At 36.9% G+C, this 19,709-nt stretch overlaps 1 protein-coding gene and 1 long non-coding RNA gene across 4 annotated transcripts in view; one reads left to right on the top strand and one right to left on the bottom strand.

Moving 5' to 3' along the window:
- The window catches only part of SCN11A (sodium voltage-gated channel alpha subunit 11), a 91,561-nt gene that overhangs the window by 64,618 nt on the left and 7,234 nt on the right, over nt 1-19,709 (top strand). For all 3 annotated transcript variants that reach the window (XM_038570472.1, XM_038570474.1, XM_038570473.1), the window contains exons 21-25: nt 3,998-4,099; nt 4,577-4,846; nt 5,516-5,569; nt 8,600-8,737; nt 15,271-15,375. In XM_038570472.1, coding sequence (XP_038426400.1) covers nt 3,998-4,099; nt 4,577-4,846; nt 5,516-5,569; nt 8,600-8,737; nt 15,271-15,375 — 669 coding nt within the window. The remainder of the gene's footprint in view (nt 1-3,997; nt 4,100-4,576; nt 4,847-5,515; nt 5,570-8,599; nt 8,738-15,270; nt 15,376-19,709) is intronic.
- The window catches only part of LOC111091870, a 64,185-nt gene continuing 46,696 nt past the window's right edge, over nt 2,221-19,709 (bottom strand). The window contains exons 3-5 of the long non-coding RNA XR_005376857.1: nt 4,829-4,887; nt 4,608-4,682; nt 2,221-4,237 (exon numbers count right to left, since the gene is read on the bottom strand). This is a non-coding gene — a long non-coding RNA (uncharacterized LOC111091870). The remainder of the gene's footprint in view (nt 4,238-4,607; nt 4,683-4,828; nt 4,888-19,709) is intronic.

Below are 19,709 nucleotides of genomic sequence, written 5' to 3'. Positions count from 1 at the left end.
AAGTCACAGAGAGGTTAAGAAACATGTAAAGATTGACTAGCTAGAAGTGGTGGACATGAAACCCAAACTCAGTAAGCCTCACTGTGAAGCCCTGGATTTTAACATCTATATCCTTTGTACCAAGTGCTAATTAGTTAGACTTTGTCCCTGCTATTTAAAGAAGTAGACATGACAAATGCATAAGCATAAGCCATGTGGTCAATATACTGACTGGAGAACCATAATGTTGATGTTGTTGGTGGACACGAGGAGGCACGTGGTTCAGGCATTTTAGAAAGGTATCAGTGCCATGGGAGCTCCAACAGGAATAATAAAAAAGAATAAAAGTATCCACATGTCTGTCAACTCTATCATTTTCCAGGGTGGAAATCACTTTGCACCTGTTATCTTATAGTATAGTGAAGAACCCATAACACAGTGGACAGATGATAGGTATATCCATTCTAGGGACCTGTGGTCCACTGACCTAAACTCAGAAAACTGATTCTAAAGTTAACTTGTCTGCTATCTTTCTGTGTATCCTTAGGTAAAGTACTTCCTTCTTTTGACAAGTCCACCTTAATAAAGAATTAGAGTGTTGGCTACAAATTGCCCAAATTAGAAGAGAGACACATGGAAGACATAAATCTAACAATAGCCATTTAGAATATCAAAACAGTAGTTCAACACCATACTGTCAAAAAAGGGCACCAGGTCCAGATGGTTTTACAGGCAAGTTTTACAAAACCTTCAAGGAGTAGTGCTATATACTGAATGTTTACATCCCCTAAAATTCATATGTTGAAACCTAACCCCCAAAGTGTTCATATTTTGAGGTGGTACCTTTGGGAGGTGATTAGGTTATGAAGGCAGAGCCCTCGCGAATGGGACTAGCACTGTTATAAAAGAGACCCCACAGAGCTTCCTCACCCCTTCTGCCATGTGAAGATATAAGGAGAAGAAAACTGGCTATGAGCCAGGATGTGATCTCTCGTCAGACATTGATTCTGCTAGCACCTTGATCTTGGACTACACAGCCTCTAGACTGTGAGAAATGAATTTCTGTTGTTTATAAGCAACCCAGGCTATGATATTCTGTTATAGCAGCCTGAAATAATCAGTTAACCCCAACCTTATTCGAATTGTTACAAAAATTTTTAAAAAGGAAGCTTACAAGCTTTATTTGATGAGACAAGTATAATTTTGATAACAAAATGAATGGAATAAAAATGAGTAGAATAAGAAAAGAAATAATCTTATAATTATATATCTTTATAAATCCCAGAGAAAGCACTTGATAAGTATGGTTCAGTATTACTGTTAGCGTTAGTATCATATAGACCAAGGTGTAAATCCCAATTCCACCTGAAACAAGTTGCTAATCCTCTGAGCTTCAGCTTTCCTTTTCTATTACATGGTACGTGATCTATAATAATACTTAAATCAGAACATTATTGTGCAGATTAAATAAGAGAATATATGTGAATAATACTTTAAAACATTTAAAAAAATTTTAGAGAGAGTGTGAGTGGGGACAGGAGGTGGGGCAGAAGGAGAGGGAGAGAGAGAGAAAATCCTAAGTATACTCTACACTTAGTGCAGAACCCGTCATGGGTCTTGATCTCACAACCCTGAGATCATGACCTGAGCCAAAGTCAAGAGTCAGATGATCAACCAACTGAGTCACCCAGCACCCCATGAATAGTCCTTTTATGTTGCTTGTTAATCAACATTATATAAAATGATCTTTATTATTTTGAAGTAGAAAAATATAAACGCAGCCACAAAAAATATACCTAAATTCACCTATATCAAAATGTAAAACTTTTGATGTTTTATTTCACAGAATTGTAATTACAAAGACAGGCTAGAGCCTGGAGACAGTATTTGCCATATGCATAACAGAAAATTATTTTCTATAGTACATAAAAACTCTCTACAGATCTATAAGAAAAAGACAACTCAGTGTAAGAATGGGAGAAGGATGTAAACAGGTAATTCAAATAAGGAATGCTAAGTTACTAATAAATATATGAAGAAATATACACTAGCCTTATTACCAGTTAGCATAGAAGTGCATATTAAAATGAGAGACTTTGTGTTATTCATCAGAATGTCAAAAATTTTTAAGTTGAGTAATCTCCAATATTGAGAAAGATGTAAGAAAATGGAATTCCTTTTTTTTTTTTTTTTTTTTAGAAAATGGAATTCCTAATCACTGCTAACAACTTAATAGGTACAGTTATTTTAGGGAAAATCTTGCATTATTAAGTAAAATTAAAAGTGAACCCAATTTGTTATCCAGAAATACCACTTCTAATTATACATTTTTGGAAAACTTTTGTGTATGTATGCAGGAAAAATGCATACATCTGTCCAGTTTGTCGGACAGCAAAGAAATGGAAATAACCCAGATATTCACCAAGGGGGAATGGATCCATAAAATATGAATATTTCTATGCTGTAATATTTTATAACAGTTAAAAGGAACTAGCCACAAGAATGTGTATATCAGAATGGTGAATGTCAAAAGAGTAGAGAGTAATAAATGCAAGTTAGAAAAAAAAAAATAAAACCAGCAGAAAACTTCCCACCTTTAGAATACTGTATGTAGCGTGGGTAAGAATGTGGCTATTTTTATGTCTGCAAGCCTCATCAATGCTTCCCAGTTTGGTGGAACACAGATTGGGGATAAGGTTGCAGGTGAAAAGGTGTATAGTGTCCTTCTAGGGATGCTTCTTCCCCACCCAGGATAACAGTTATTTGGTAAAGCCAGAGGAACTGCTAAATTGCTCCATCCTTTTCCCTCTGGCTAGGAACAAGGTGGGAGTATTTGTGGAAAAGCTGCAGATCTAACTCTCCCAACAGACAATGTGATTACAAACAAGAGAACAAACAGAAAGCCTATTTTAGGAGACCTTTATAATTAAAAGCATTTTGAATTGATGGTGATTTTTTTTTATTTTAAAATTTTGTTATCCTGCCATATTGACTCACTTAATCTCTCTCAATTTGGTAGTATTTTACTACTACAATGAATTGGTAGGGGAATGATGCTAGACAATAGTGGACTCTGATACCAGCATAGTCAGTCATATAATTCACTTCCTATCCTGCTGAGCTGCCCCTCTTCCAAGTTGAATCTCTGAAGGCTCTGCATGATCAGTACGAATGAGTGGAATCTGCAAATAGTGGTCTTCAACTCAAACTCACTGTATTTGTTGAGTTTCAATTCAGAGTATTCCCCCAAAAAGGAGTCATATGAGGGAAGGGAAATATTAGCAAACAATTTATTATTTCGTTGTAACTTATTATATCATTAAAAACTCACAGAAAAGTTGCAAGAAATAGTGTAAAGAACCCCCTATACTCTTTCCACAGATTCACCAATTAATAACATTTCACCCCATCTGCTTTGTCATTTTCTCTCCGTTTTTCATTGGAGAAAACTGCTTAGGTTGCAGGCACTACATCCCTTTATCCCTAAACATTCTAGTGTGTATTTTCTAAGAAAAAAGATATTGTCTCACACAGTCACAGCACAATGGTCAAAGTTAGGAAATTTAACATGGCTGAATAGTAAAAATATCCATTTTCAGATTTTGTCAATTGTTTCAACAAGGTCCTTTATGATTAATTCTTTCTATCCATCCACCCTGGTCTTCCCTCACCCCCCCTTAATCCAGGATTCAGTTCAGAACCCCAAGTGACATATCATTGTCATACCCTTTGGTTTCCTTTAACTTACAACAATTTCTCAGCTTTTCTTTGTCTTTCATTAAACAGATAATGTAAATGCATTGTCCTCACCTTTATGGGCTGTAGCTTTGGCAATCTCGGAGAAAAATAGCTTCTTCATTGGCCCTCCCACTTCCAGCAGGGGCTGGTTTCTTTCTGTTTCTGAATAATCCACTGAAGTCACCCTGTGTCTGCCTCTCAGAATGAGGGCTACCAGCCCCCGACTGGCTTCTCTGGAAATCAAGTCAGGTACACTATCTGTGGCTTCTCTTCCCACCAGGTCTCTGTGACCAGTCTCATTGACTTAAAGAGCTTGAAGTCCTTTCGGACCCTACGAGCACTGAGGCCCTTGCGAGCATTGTCCCAGTTCCAAGGAATGAAGGTACATTCTTCAGGCAGATGGGAGGAAGGTCAGCTGTCAGGGAGAGGTGGAAAAGCCAATTGCTCTTCTTTGGCTGGGCTTCCTTTAAATTGCCAGTCTCTTCCTGGGCTCCTTCTCATCTAGTCCACTGCTTAGAATCTGAGAGATGGAGAAAAATTTAAGATATAGCATCCATTCTGTGGTAGCCAAGACGAGCTCTGGCTTCCCTTCCATACTAGGGCAGGTGTCCCATAAGTCTGTAACACTGTCATCAGAGGACACTTCTCAAGTGATCCTTAGTGACAATAGAAAGGATCCATTATGTATGTGAAGCTGAGAGCAGGGCTTGTCATAGGATGCATGGTTGGGGGGTTGGAGGTAGAAAGTAAAGACAGAGCTCTAAGAGGTCCAGTCTCACACATCAAGCCTATCCTGAGATCCAGAGCTTGGTGAATCCCATGCATCTGTTATATTTTTCTTCTGTTTTATTTTTTTAAGGTGGTAGTCAATGCTCTCATAGGTGCCATACCTGCCATTCTGAATGTTTTGCTTGTCTGCCTCATTTTCTGGCTGATATTTTGTATCCTGGGAGTAAACTTCTTTTCTGGAAAATTTGGAAGATGCATTAATAGAACAGATATAAACTCAGTTATAAATTACAGCACTATTGCGAATCAAAGTCAATGTGAAGGTGGAAATTTATCTTGGGTCAACCTTCCAGTCAACTTTGACAATGTGGGAATGGCTTACCTTGCCCTGCTGCAAGTGGTAAGTGCTGTTGGTATGTTTTTCACTCTGAGGAGAGAAACCTTTAAAGAAGCATAAATCATTTCTCAGTTTAATAAAAACACAGTGACTCCACTGAGATAGTAGAATCAAATCCCAATTCCTCATGTGGAAGCCAATGCCCTCTGGAATTGTTCCCCATTAAGCATCTCCAACTTTACTGTCTACTGATCCTCAACCCCCAAGCAATGCCCCTGTACATATCACTCTGTCCTGTATGGTGCCTTACTCTCCAGAGCTCCATCCAAAGAGGACTAGAGCCTCAGATGCTAAGCCACACCATTAGCAGCAGTTCTCTGATGGAAGTCAGTTCCCTGGTCAAAACAAAGTTGCCAGGTCTTAGGCATATGGTGCAAACATATGGCATCAGGAAAGTCTCAACAGGCTCTTCCCAGCAGTTATTACACAACTTCTCTAGAAATTTTAATGTAGAAATATCCTTTAAAAATTTTATCTTGTACAAAGAAGAAAAAACCCAAGACACCCATTTTTGAATTCCCTTCTAGTGTTCTTTTATCTAGATATTCTGTTCTGGACATTCAGTCCTATCTTATATATATCTGCCCAGTGAGCCTTGCTTGCTGTTGTATTGCACTTGTCTGTTGATAGCAAGTCTATAATTGTGTTCATGTTTCTCTACTTTTGTTACAGGCAACATTTAAGGGCTGGATGGATATTATGTATGCAGCTGTCGATTCCAGAGGGGTGAGCTTTTGTTGAGCCATGTTCTAGAATGCTATGGTCAAATTAGGGATATCATGACTGCACAGATAGTCTAGAACATCCCACATCATAGTTTCACCAGCCAGCATTCTTTGCCTTGTTTTCCTTGGGACAATGACTATAAAATAGGGATAACAGATGTTCTTATTCACCCTTTCATTAGTATTACATCCTATTTTGCTCCAAAATCCAGTCCTGTTTCTCCATAGTGACCAGGGAGAAACCTCTTCTGCAGGAGATGGAGCCAGAAGCAATAGAATTGTGGAATGCCTTTTATTTTCCTCTCTCACTTCTTTTCCAAATGGGTATCCAGGCAAAAACCAAATTTCAAAGGGTACAGCCCTGAACTCTGGGAAAACCTTATACCTGGACTAGGGTCTCTATAAAAGAGACCTCTCTAGGCTCAGAGACTAAATGGGTTTCTAGTGATTGCCAACTGTAAAATTCTAGTTAAGTAAAATGTTATCATGGATTCTGAGAGTTGGAGGAGTACTCAGCCATCTAGTCTATTTCTATTTCCCAGTCTGGAAAATTGAGAACTGGAAAGGAAGAGTGTTGCCCAAAACCATGGAGTAAGCAAATGGCTGAACCAAGAATAGAATCAGCATTGTTTATTATTATTATTATTATTATTATTATTATTATTATTATTAATCAGCACACACATGTTGTTGCTCTGAGAGTCTGCAGAGTTGATGCCTGGCCCATAGTAGGTATGTGAGCTAGTAGTGGCAGCGGAAGTGGTATAAGAAGTGGAGTTTTAAAATACATATATTTTTAAAAGATTTTATTTATTTATTCATGAGTGACAGAGACAGAGAGAGAGAGAGAGAGAGGCAGAGACATAGACAGAGGGAGAAGCAGGCTCTGTGCGGGGAACCCGATGTAGGACACGATCTCGGGACCCCAAGACCACAACCAGAGCGGAAGGCAGACGCTCAACTGCTGAGCTACCCAGGTGTCCCCCCCGCCTTTTTTTAAAATGTAGTTTCCATGCTCAGCGTGGAGCCCAGCATTGGGCTTGAACTCAGATTGAGACCTGAGCTGAGGTCAAGAGTTGGATGTTTGATTGACCAAGCCACCCATGCACACCAAGAAGTGTTATAGTAGTAGTAGTAGAGGCAATTTATAACAAAGACAGTATTTTAAAATATTAATGTGCTTTTTTTTTGTCTTCTGAATATATGACCTTCACCCTAGTTTACCTTAGGCATCCATGTGCCTTGAGGTGGAGATAGGAGATGGGGAGGAAATTTTATGCAGATGTATGCATGAAGAGATATGTGGCTTACATGTTCCCTGAGTGAATGACAGGTCGGTGGAGGTATGTGGAGGGATGCCCATCTTGATGCTGGTCCTGGACATTATAGTTGGTGTGTATGTACTGGCTTCTAGCATAATGATGCCCTTGTCTGTGTAGTCACAGAGAATCTTGCTGGTCTCAAATATTGGTAAAACCATGGGCCTTTCTCCGCCCTCAGTTCATCCTGGCCTCAAACACTGACTCTGTGATGTCCTCTCCATGGTCCCCTGACCCAGCAGTCTACTCCTAACTCTTGCCAAAAGCCCATCATGGCAGGCCTAGGCTATCAACTCCATGTCCAAGCCTCATGAAAACTGAAAAATTTGAGACTCTCTGTCCAATTATGCTACTCCATCTAGCCTCTTAAGTAATCCTGCCTGTGGAGTAATCCTGCCTGTGAAGAATTCGAGCTAGAATACCCTCTTTTGTACTCCCATGTTCCCTTCAGTTTACTGAATCCCTGTAAAATTGGGACTTGAATCCCAAGTCCCTTCTATAAACCCAAAGAGAGAGAATCAGGACACACATCTCACGGCTCTGATATTCTCTCTATTTTTCTGACAATTCCCTAGGTACAAGAAGGGTGAGCTTTTGTCCTTTCCTCTTCCTATCTGAACCTCCCTTTGTAGGACTGTTAGCCTACATAGTCTTATTTGAAATGTCAGATGCTGATAGTGATTCTTTCTTTCCATTGTATCGTTTCTGTACTAATGCCTACCCTTAGCACATAAAACCAACTGGGACTAAGGTCATGTACTCTTCAAGGCAAAGACAAAAATATTTTCAAATATTACCTTTATTACATTAGTCTATACGGTAGGTTTTGAAAAACAAATATAAAAACATTCAACAGGTGACAGAGCTAGCAACACTCATAGCTATATCTTTGAATGTGATCTGGAGAAAGAAAAGAAAAATTCTCCTGCCAGCTATGCCCAAACGGCATAAAGCCAATAACAGTGTGAAGAACTTGGATAAAAGGGATTTTGGATGCTTTTGGCCATACTTTGAGTTGGGGGAACTTGGTTAAAGTCCATTTTTGTGTCTGTTCTATAGCTTGATTATTCATTCATTTACTCATCTATCCATCCTTCCTTCCATCCATCCATCCATCCACCCATCCATCCATCTGTCCATCCATCCATCTGCCCATCCATCCATCCAAACATTCATTTAATATATATTGAGAATCTACATGTCACAAAGTATGCTAGGCTCTAGGAATTCAAGAGTGACGGGACACAAGCACAGACTAAATACAACAGTGGGCTCTGTATGAAGGATGTTGTCATTCATCAAGAGCTGGTAGTCAGTCACTTGTGCCTGAAGAGACTGTGACCCATCTCCAGAGGCCTCATCTCCAGTCTGGCTCCCTCAAGTTATGTCCATATAGACATCCTAGAAACCGTCTCAAAGGACACCTGTGATTATGCCATTCTCCTCTCTTACAACTCTTTCATGATTCTCCATTGCTTAGAAGAAAAGGCCTACCCCTCTTGTTACATGTCCTCCCCATTGCATGGTAACAGTCAAGCTCCTCTAGGGGAAACTGAAAGAGGGTCTCCCTGCAGGGGCCAGGGCTGTTTTCATGAGCCTGAGTAGTTAACACTACTGCTGAGAAATACTTTGGTCTTCTAGATAAATTATTAAGAGGGCTTATAATTTTCTCCAGTAATTGTTTTCTTTCCTTGTTTTAAAATCCCTAACAGAAAGAACAACAGCCAGGGTTTGAGGAAAGCCCATACAACTACCTTTTCTTCGTGGCTTTTATCATCTTTGGTTCATTCTTTACTCTGAATCTCTTTATTGGTGTTATAATTGACAACTTCAACCAACAGCAGAAAAAGATAAGTATGGGGGTGGGGGTTGTCCTGGTTTGGTATTTTCAACTTTCTTTTCCAAAGGGCTTTAATGGAACACAGTTCTGATCTGAATTACTGTGCAAGGGTTCAAACCTTTATCATCTGCATGGGAACAAGGCCACCTGGGGAAGATTCTTGAAGATTTGGCTGAAAAGAGACTGAGGATATCTGGGTTTTATTAAATCATCATTTTTACTTTCCATTCTACCCTCAAACAGAAGGCATTGTTAAACCTTAACAGAAAAACAAGTACCAGGATTAGTATTTATGACACTATAGTCAAATTTTAGTAACCTTTCAAGGGTACCTTGTTATTCAGGATAAAAAGAAAAACTCTCCTTTCCCAAAAAATTTGTGTCCTGGCTTATAGCTCACCAGTCTCAGCAGATTTATTGAACTTGGAAAGATGTTTGAGGAGAAGGCAGGCTTTTGGGGGGAGATTTTTTTCTTCATGCATTGTAATAAACAGATGTTTATTTTTTTCTGATTCTATAATTCATAAGGGATCCATAGTAAATGTGGAAAACGAAGAAAGATTTAAAAAAATTTTAATCACCCATAAGGTGACCACCAAATTATAACAATTTTAGATTAAAACTCATCATTTTGACATAATCTCTTCTAGCTACTTTCTCACTAAATATGTATGTATCCTTGTACATGGTTGAGATTACCTGATGATGATTTTGTTTCCCCTCCTCCCCATTAGTTACGAGCCCATGTGATAAAATCATCTTTGTTATAAGAATTTTCAGGACTAAATTGCTTCCTATATGATGGATAGATAATAATTTGTCTTAATCATTCCCTTCTTTTTTGAACATTTAGATCATTTTTAAATTTCTTGCTCTTCTAAAACAATCATGAACATTCTTAAAATTCTCTCTATATCTGTGATTATTTCCTCAGGATACATTTCTAGAATTTAAAGCATTACAGTAACCTTTCAGAAATGCTGTACTAGGTACTCTCCTTTTGCAAGATATAACTATGCCTATACACTATGTTCTCACCATTCTTATTTTTATAATTTTTATTATTTTTTCTAGCTTGAGGTAAAGTGTCATCACATTGTTTTATATTCATTTATTTGATCATTTGTGAGGTTATACTTTTTCACAGATCGATGGCTGTATTTCTCCCTTTGTCTCTTTTTTAAAATTGAAATTGTCATCTTTTTCTTATGTTTTTATGTATTAAGTCTAATTTGTGACTTGCTTCTTATATGTCTATAATGACATTTTTTTTATTTATAGACCTTTAGTGGTTTTATTGCGTCAGATTCCTAATCTTGTCCTTTTTGACGTCTTCTCTTTCATGTAGGAACTGAATCCCAAAATTCTAAAATGGGGTAACTAAATATTCACCTTTGGTTTTCCTAATTGTCTTTATGGCCCTTTTAAATCTTTTTTGAACTCTTGCAGTCTATCCAAAATATATCCTGGTGCCGATCAGCCTTCTTAACTGTCTGCTGGGAGACTCACTCATTGTCCTTCTGTAACTACATTGCTGCTATTATTTGGAAGTGCACTTTGTAGAGCCACCTCTGTAATATGCAGCTTGATTGCAATCAATCTCTGCAATTTGGATGTCAGGCCTTTGATTTTAGATGCAAGCTTATATTTGAAATCACTGTTTTGATCAGGCCATGGCATTTTGTTTTGTTTTGCTTTACTTTTTATTGCAGAAAATTTCCACCATGCATAAGAGTATACTAAAATGAACCTAAAAGACCAGTCACCCATCACGTTTATTGAATTAAGAACATCTTTATGGCATCTACACCCTTATCCAATCATGCCACCAGATTTTTTAATAGGGCAAATAATCTAACATTGTTTTACTCACAGATATTTCAAAACATATCTCTTTTTAAAGATAATCACAATTCCATTATCACATCTAAAAAGTTTAACATGAATTCTCTAAATATGTCAAATCCCAGTCAATGTGCAAATTTCCTTGAGTCTTTCATTTTCTTAAAATATTTATTCATTCTTTGATCGACTGATATTCTTTTTAAGTCAGGGTTAAAATCAGGTCCTCCCATTTGACAGATTCCTTGTTCTCTGAAGTGACAAGATATTCCAGGGCTAAGTGATACCACTCTTATGCCAGATCAAGAATCAGCCATTTCTCTAAGGAGTTTTGTTTTTCTGAGGATGGGGTGGGGAGGTGGTATTTCAGGATCACAACCCAGAATGCTCATTGTCATTGCTTCAAGGCTTTTTCAGTGGACAGAGCTATGTCAAATTTAGGACTTCAAGGAAATGTATGTGGAAATATGAATACTGGTCATTCAAGTTCAGAACTACAAGGTTTTCACTTAACTTCTTCTCTAATAATAATCTGTATCTCTTCTCTTCCACATTGAGAAAACTGATTCTCACGGGCATAGGAAATAATAGTATAAAAATTTTCTGTAATTAATCATTTTTGTTTTATCCCCCAACACACACATAGGACAGTCTCAGAATAATACTATTAATACAAACTATCATGATGAGTATAATTACTGAAGACACTTCTATCTGCCAGGCATCCTGAAGCAATCTTAACTTCTAGGGCTGCTTTTTTTTTTCACAATTTTTTTTACTGTGGTACAATATACATAACATAAAATATACCACCTTAGCCATTTTTCGTGTACAGTTCCGTGATATTAAATACATCCATAATGTTGTGTAACCATTACCAACATCCATCCTCATAACTCTTTTCATCTTGTAAAACTGAAACTCTACACCTATTAGGCAATAATTTCCCATTCCCCTTTCCCTGGCCCTCAGCAGCCACCATTCTATTTCTTTTGCTATAAATTTGACTGTTCTAAGTACCTCATATAAGTGGAATCGTACAGTATTTGTCTCTTGTGATTGAGTTATATCACTTAGCATAATGTCCTCAAGGCTCATCCATGTTGTAGCATATTTCAGAATTTCCTTCCTTTTTAAGGCTGAATAATATTCCATTATATGTAATATACCACACTTTGCTCATACATTTATCTGTTGATGGACATTTGGGTTGATTCCACATTTTAGCTATTATGAAAAGCTGCTATGAACATAAGTATGCAAATATCTCTTTGAAACCCTGATATCCAGAGGTGGAATTGCTGGATCATATGGTAATAATATATTTTAATTTTTTTGAGGAATCACTGTACTCTTTTCCACAGAAGTTGCCATTTTACGTTCTACCAACAGTGTAATTCTAATTTCTCTTCATGTTGACCAATGTTTGCATTCTCTTTTTTTTGATAGTAGCCATCCTAATGAGTATGGTGGTATATCACTGTGGTTTTTATTGGTATTTCCCTAATGACTATTGATGCTGAGTGTTTTTTCATGTGCTTGTTGGCTATTTGCATATCTTCTTTAGAGAGATGTCTACTGAAGTCCTTTGCCAATCAGATTGTTTATTTACTTATTTATTTAATTTGAGTATAACTGACACATATTACGTTACTTTCAGATATACACATAGTGATTTGGCAAGTTTATGTGTTATGCTATGCTCAGCACAAGTGTAGCTACCATCTGTCACTATACAACATTATTATAATATCACTGACTATATTCCTTATACTGTGCCTTTTGTTCCCTTGACTTGTTCATTCCATAACTGGAAGACTGTACCTCCCACTCCCCGGCAACCATTTAACATCCCCCACCTCCCTCCTCTCTGGCAATCATCTGTTGTTCTCTGTATTTAAAGATCTGGTTCTGCTTTTTGTTTGTTTATTCATTTGTTTTTTAGATTCCACATATGAGTGAAATCATATGGTATTTTTTTTCTTATTTCTCTTAGCATAATACCATCTAGGTCCATCCATGTCACAAATTCAGTCTTTTTTATGGTTGCATAATGTTCCTCTGTGTGTACCATATCTTCTTTATTCATTCATCCATCAATGGACCCTTAGGTTTCTTTCATGTCTTGGCTATGATAAATAATGCTAACAATAAACATAGGGGTGCATATATTTTTTTCAAATTAGTGTTTTCATTTTATTTGGATATGTACCAAGTAGTAGAATTATTGGATCATATGATTTCTATTTTTCATTTTTTGAGGAACCTCCATACTGTTTTCCACAGTGACTGAATCATTTTGCATTCTCAACAGTACATGAGGGTTTCTTTTGTTCTCTCTTGTGTTTTTGATTTTAGCCATTCTGACAGGTGTGAGGTGATATCTCATTTCAGTTTTGATTTGCAGTTCCCTGATGTTTAATGATGTTGAGCACTTTTTCATGTGTCTATTGCTCATCTGTATGTCTACTTTGGAAAAATGTTTATTCAGGTACTCTTCTCATTTTTTAACTGGATCGTTGAGTTGTATAAGTTCTTTATATATTTTGGATATTTATCCCTTATTGGATATATCATTTGCATATATCTTCTCCCATTTAGTAGGTTGCCTTTTTTGTTTTGTTGATCATTTCCTTCTCTATGCATAAGCCTTTTATTTTGACGTAGTCCTGATAACTTTTTTTTTTTTTTTGCTTTTATTTCCCTTGCCTCAGGAGACATATCTGGAAAAATGTTGACAAAATTCAGTACTCATTCACGATAAAACTATTAACAAAGTGGGTTTAGAGGGAACATACCTCAACATAATAAGGCCATGTTTGAAAAAGTCAAAGCTAACATTATATTCAGTGGGAAAAAATTGAGAGCTTTTCCTCTAAGATCAAAAACAAGTCAAGGATATCCACTCTACACTTTTATTCAACACAGTACTGCAGGTCCTAACCACAGCAATCAGACAAGAAGAGAAATGAATCACCCATATTGTTGAAGAAGTTACACTGTCACCAATTGCATATGACATGATACTACACATATAAAATCCTAAAGACTCCACCAAAAAACTACTAGAAGTAATAAATGAGCAAAGGTACAGGAAACAAAATTAATACCCAGAAATTGGTAGCATTCCTATACACTAATAATGAAATAGCAGAAAGAGAAACTAAAAAATTAGCTCCTTTTACAATTGCACTTAAAAGAAGAAAATACCTAGGAATAAATTTAACCAAAGTGGCAAAAGAACTATACTCTGAAAACCATAAAACATTGATGAAGCAAGAATCTACAATGGGTCTCTTCAATAAATGGTGCTAGGAAAACTGGAAAACTACATGTAAAAGAATGAAACTGAACTACTTTCTAACAACACATGTGAAAATAAACTCAAAATGGATTAAAGACCCTCACATTTATGTGAGACCCATTTTAATATTTTCATGAAGTCCAGTTTGTCTGTTTTTTTTTTGTTGTTGTTGTTGTTATCTGTGCCTTTGGTGTCATATGCAAGAAATCATTGCCAGATATAGTGTTGTAAAGCTTTTGCCCTATGTTTTCTTCTAAGGATTTTGTTGTTTTAGATCTTAAATTTATGTCTTTAATTTATTTCGAGCTATTTTTGTGTATGGTGTTAAGTAAGAACTTAACTTTATTCTTTTGCATGTGGGTATCCAGTTTCCCCAGCATCATTGTCAAAAAGACTGTCATAGGACTGTATATTTTTGGACCCTACTGATAGTGGTGCAAATTCAAATCCCACACTGTATCAAGGCAGGCCTGGATTCACAAACTGTCAGGGAAGACTGGGTTTTTACCCGTAGTCCAGACTAAGATAATTTCCTACTTGTCTTGCATTGCCTACTGACAGATTCTGTTTGCTTCTTCACCCTTTTATCGGCAGCACTTGACAAGTCTCAGATTCATGCAGGGACCTTGGCATAAGCCCACAGTCTTTTTCCCATTACTCTCTTGTAGTTATTAAAGCCCAAGATTCTAATTTTTACAGAGATTGAAGTATGCTCTTAGGCCAACAGTGGCTTCAGGCTAGTTTACTACTCTTTTTGATCACTATTGATTTTCAGACCCCAGAAATGTTCCTTACTTTTGCAAGTTACCTATACATTTTAAAAGAATTCTGTTCTAATTTACTCAGCATTTCTTGATATTTTAATTTCCAGAAATGAAAATTCTGGTTCATACTTCTATTCATTCTTGCTCAATGGTGAAAACATTTAAAGCTCTCTAGTTTTGTTTTGTTTTCCTGAGAATGGGTCTGGAAAATTTTATGAGATTTTATTAGTGATTATGCACTTATTCATTTATTTAGGAGAATTTTAATTGCCACTTGATGAGATTTTGTTTGTTTAAATTTTTGTTACTAGTATCTATTTTGCTTGCATTGTGATTTGAGGTAAGCAACCTGAAATATACTCAATTTTTGTAAAGATTTGGTGCATGTTTGGAAAAAGTATGTAATTTTGTTCATATTCTATAAAGATACACCTGATAAAAGTAACATTTTTTCCTATTCCTTAATTTAAATGTTGTTTCAGCCCTCCCGCAGAGTCCAGCCTCTTTTATTTCCCATTGGAATTTTAGGGATTGTGATAGAATGTAATATAACTTTGAAACTACTTCTGAAAACTCAGAACTTGTTTCTAAAAAAACTGTTAAAGATAATTAGCTCTCATTTTCTCTGTATACTTAGGTGGTGAAGACATTTTTATGACTGAAGAACAGAAGAAATACTATAATGCAATGAAAAAATTAGGATCCAAAAAACCTCAAAAGCCCATTCCAAGGCCTCTGGTGAGAGCAATTGATTCATTCTAAATACATAGATCCATTAAGTGGTCTTGAGCTCAGATGTCTGCAGTGCTGTTCTCCTTTAATTTTTTTTAAGTTTATAGGTATTATCTAAAAATTCAACAAAGACTCAGATACAGTGGTGTCCAGCTCAAGTCCTTAGGAAAATTGGACATTCAAATTCAATAATAAGAACTTGAGGACAGCCTAGGTGGCTCAGTGGTTTAGTGCTGCCTTCAGCCCAGGGCGTGATCCTGGAGACGCAGGATTGAGTCCCACGTCAGGGTCCCTTCATGGAGCCTGTTTCTCCCTCTGCTTGTGTCTCTGCCTCTCTCTCTCTCTCTCTGTGTCTCTCATGAATAAATAAATAAATAAAATATTTAAAAAAAGGAACTTGAGCAACAACTTTCATTTGATTTTTAGTGAGCACACAATAGGTGCTTAGTGTAACTCATTGCAATGATGTAAACTTAGTAGTTTAAATCTTTTTTAAAAATTTAAATTCCAACATAGTTACATACAGAATTATATTAGTTTCAGGTATACAATACAGTGACTCAACACTTCCATACATAACTCAGTGCTCATCACAAGTGCACTCCTTAATCCCCCCACCCAACTCCCCTCTGGTAACCATCAGTTCTCTATAGTTGAGTCTGTCTCTTGGTTTGCCTCTCTTTCTTTTATCCCCCTTTGTTCATTTGTTTTGTTTCTTAAATTCCACATCTGAGTGAAATCATATGGTATTTGTTCTTCTCTGACTTATGTCACCTAGCATTATTCTCTCTAGCACTGCCCATGTCATTGCAAATGGCAAAACTTCATTCTTTTTTATGGCTGAATAATATTCCATTGTATATACACCACATCTTCTTTACCCAATTTATCAGTTAATGGACACCTGGACTGTTTCTATAATTTGGCTATTATAGAAAATGCTGCTATAAATATTGGGGTGAATCCCTTTGAATTAGTATTTTTATATTATTTGAGTGAATAGTAGTATGATTGCTGGATCTTAGGGTAGTTCTATTTTTGAGTTTTTGAGGAAACTCCATACTGTTTCCTACCAGTTTATATTCCCACCAACAATGCATTAGGGTTCCTTTTTCTCCACATCCAATACCTCTTGTTTCTTATGTTGTTGCTTTTAGCCATTCTGACAGGTGTGAGGTGATATCTCATTATAATTTTGACTAAAACTTGACCATTTAAAAATGTATTTATAATATATTTTTGCAGCCATTCCTGGTGTGAAGTCTAGGTCATGCATACTGGCTTCCACTTCACCAGTACTTATGATAAAATTTCTATATTGGGAGTTGACAAAATAAAGAGTCAGATAATAAATATTTCAGGCTTTGCAGTCCACATGATCTCTGCCACACTATTCAGCTCTGCCATGTAACAAAAAAGCAGCCATAGATAGTATAAAACAAATGTGCATGGCTATGTTCTAGTGCAACTTGATTTAGAAACTCTAAAACTTGGATTTCTTTAATTTTCACATGTCAAAATTTTATTTTTCTTTTGAGTTTTTTTCCCCAAACATTAAAAAACATAAAACCTATCCTGAGTTCACAGGCTATACAAAAACCAGTAGTGGGCCAGATCTGGCCTAAAGGTTATAGTTTGTTGACCCTTGCTCTCAATGAATCTTGCTTTTTCAGGTACTCCAGGGCTGCTTTGTGCTTGCAGTCTAATTGAGGAGCTGGAATTTGAGCACATCAGATTATAAGCTAATATGCTAAGAATATTTGATAGCTCTCACATGTGAGTTGGAAGGTTTTCAATTCAGGAAAGCGGTATGGAAGAGGGGTTTGATATCCAAAGCATGTAGAGGATTTAGAGATTTTCATTTGAACATGAGACCCAAAATTATCAAAGGTATGTTTAGTTTACTGCTATTCCCATGACTAAATAGAGCCTGGCTTAAAGTATATCCTCAGTAATTATTAGTTGAATGAAAGACTATGATTTAGGGTACACACAGAGTCTATTCCATTAGGATTAAATATTTGTATTGCACTAAAAATACCTGGGAATGTTAAGGCAAAGTGTTTAGAATTTATACAATGAAGAATTTTTTACTGAGAGGTTAATGATACAATTATATCTGGAGAGGTTCTTATTTGAACTTGAGCCAACAAAAAAGACAAAAAAAAATTTTTATTTACATGTGCATGCTGTGTACCCACTGTCAATACCAGTTGGTCCTAGATTTGAGATTAACTAAAAGAATCATGAGACACAATAGCTTCCCACATATTTACCCATTTCTTTCAAAAAGAATATGAATCGAGCAAGGCAGCACATAGCCAAAGAGAGTTGCAATGACACAGCTGCAGTTTTGAGACCTCTCCATTGCACTGGGCATGCTAAACTGCAAGTGATGAGCTTCAGATAGGCATGGTCTACTTTACCCAAGGCAAGCTTCCACCTCCATGCTTTAACTATGTCTTATGGCATGTTCATCACATGTTCATTTGGGAATAGGTGTCATGCCGTAGACATCCCTGTGTAGCTACAGCTTACCAGTCAGGGCTTCACAAGGAGCAATTCCAACAACCAGGTACCTCTGGCTGGTTAATATATCAGTTAATATATCACACTTACCTTAACTTCTGTATTCCAGAAAGTGGTGTTGCATGAGATAAATACATATTTCCAGATGTCCCTGAGTTTCAGTTAAGACTTTTAAATCAGCTGTTAGCCCTTAACTCACAACTTTATCTCCCCACAGACTTTTTTTTTTTTTCCCACAGACTTTTTTTTAATCTCTAAAATCTAAATACCATTTTTGACCTTTGGAACAAATGAACAGCAGTTGTACAGGGGAGGGGGAATCTGGCTGTTTTAATCTAAGCTGTGATGCATTTTAATTCAACAGTAGAAAGGAATTTGGAATAATTTTTGATTCTTTCTGAACCATCCACACAGAGTGGCGTTATTACTGGTTTAAAAATGATACTGAGATGTAGAATCATTCCAAAGTGATATCAAATGCTTTTTGATATAATTAGGTAACTTATATTCTTGATCTCTTGTCTAAATATTAGGGTTAAACATTAGGCCTAGACCTACCCTGCCTCACTGTTATTCTTTTTTTTTTTTTAAAGATTTTATTTATTTTTTTATGAGAGACATAGAGAGAGAGGCAGAGACATAGGCAGAAGGAGAAGCAGACTCACTGTGGGGAGCCGGATGCAGGACTTGATCCCAGGATCCCCAGATCATGAATTGAGCCAGAGGCAGAGGCTCAACCACTAAGCCACCCAGGCACCTCATCATCGCTGTTATTCTTACCATTCACCGTGATTCCCTGGAGAGCACCTTTTCACCAAGTCCTTTCTGACTTCCCAGATGATTTCTCACACAGCAAATGCAATGGACTTTCAAGTTTCTTCTCCAGACTCTTTGATAAAAGCTTGAATGATTCTCAGATAAAATTTGAAAGACACCAACTTGAATGTTGCATGGCTATGGGCCCTCAGATGCCCCACTATCCCCTTAAACTCAGGACTGATCTTATCCTTTCCCTCCAAAATGCCTTATTCTCTGTTCTCTGGCTGATTGAATGTGTCTATCAATCAGAAATGATAGCCCCAGCCTATCATTTTCCCATAGCCACCTCCATTCAAACACCTTCTGACTCCTGCATCTACTTCCATATTAGCTCTTAAACCTAAATGCTTACATCTCTCTCCACTGTTACCATCACAAACCAACATCATCTTATGCCTGATTACCATAACAGATACCTAGAGTTCTAAAAATGATTCTCAGGAGTTTATGAGTTTTCTAAATAAGTTAGTGGATGTATATTTGGATCACATGATAATATAATATAAAATACCTAATATGTACATATATTGTAAAACAATTTATAGTTTGTTTGGCATCGGATCCCACACCCAACTCCAAGCCCTGCTGCAGTTTCTACCCCAAAGCTTATCCCAAAGCTGCCTTATCCCCCAACAGAGGTGTCAGAAATTTACCCAACACATCTCCACGACTGAAAACTCACTATCTCTAAAGGCATCATTTCCTCTTCAGACAGTTCTGCTTATTAGAAAATTAGTTGGGATGTGGAGTTCAGATCTGTCTCCCAGTGGCTTCTAACCAGTAGTCCCACTTCTTCATTTTGGGCCCAAATAAGAGAATAGTGTCTAGAACAATGGTTCTCAAACGTTACAGCACATAATAAACAGCTGGGGAATTCTTTTTTAAGATTGTATTTATTTATTCATGAGAGACACAGAGAGAGAGGCAGAGACACAGTCAGAAGGAGAAGCAAGTTCCCCACAGGGAGCCTGATGCGGGACTTGAGCCCAGGA

Source organism: Canis lupus, chromosome 23, assembly GCF_011100685.1.
Source record: "Canis lupus familiaris isolate Mischka breed German Shepherd chromosome 23, alternate assembly UU_Cfam_GSD_1.0, whole genome shotgun sequence".
In the NCBI taxonomy this organism is placed as follows: Eukaryota; Metazoa; Chordata; class Mammalia; order Carnivora; family Canidae; genus Canis; species Canis lupus.
This window is presented reverse-complemented; position numbering and strand designations above follow the sequence as displayed.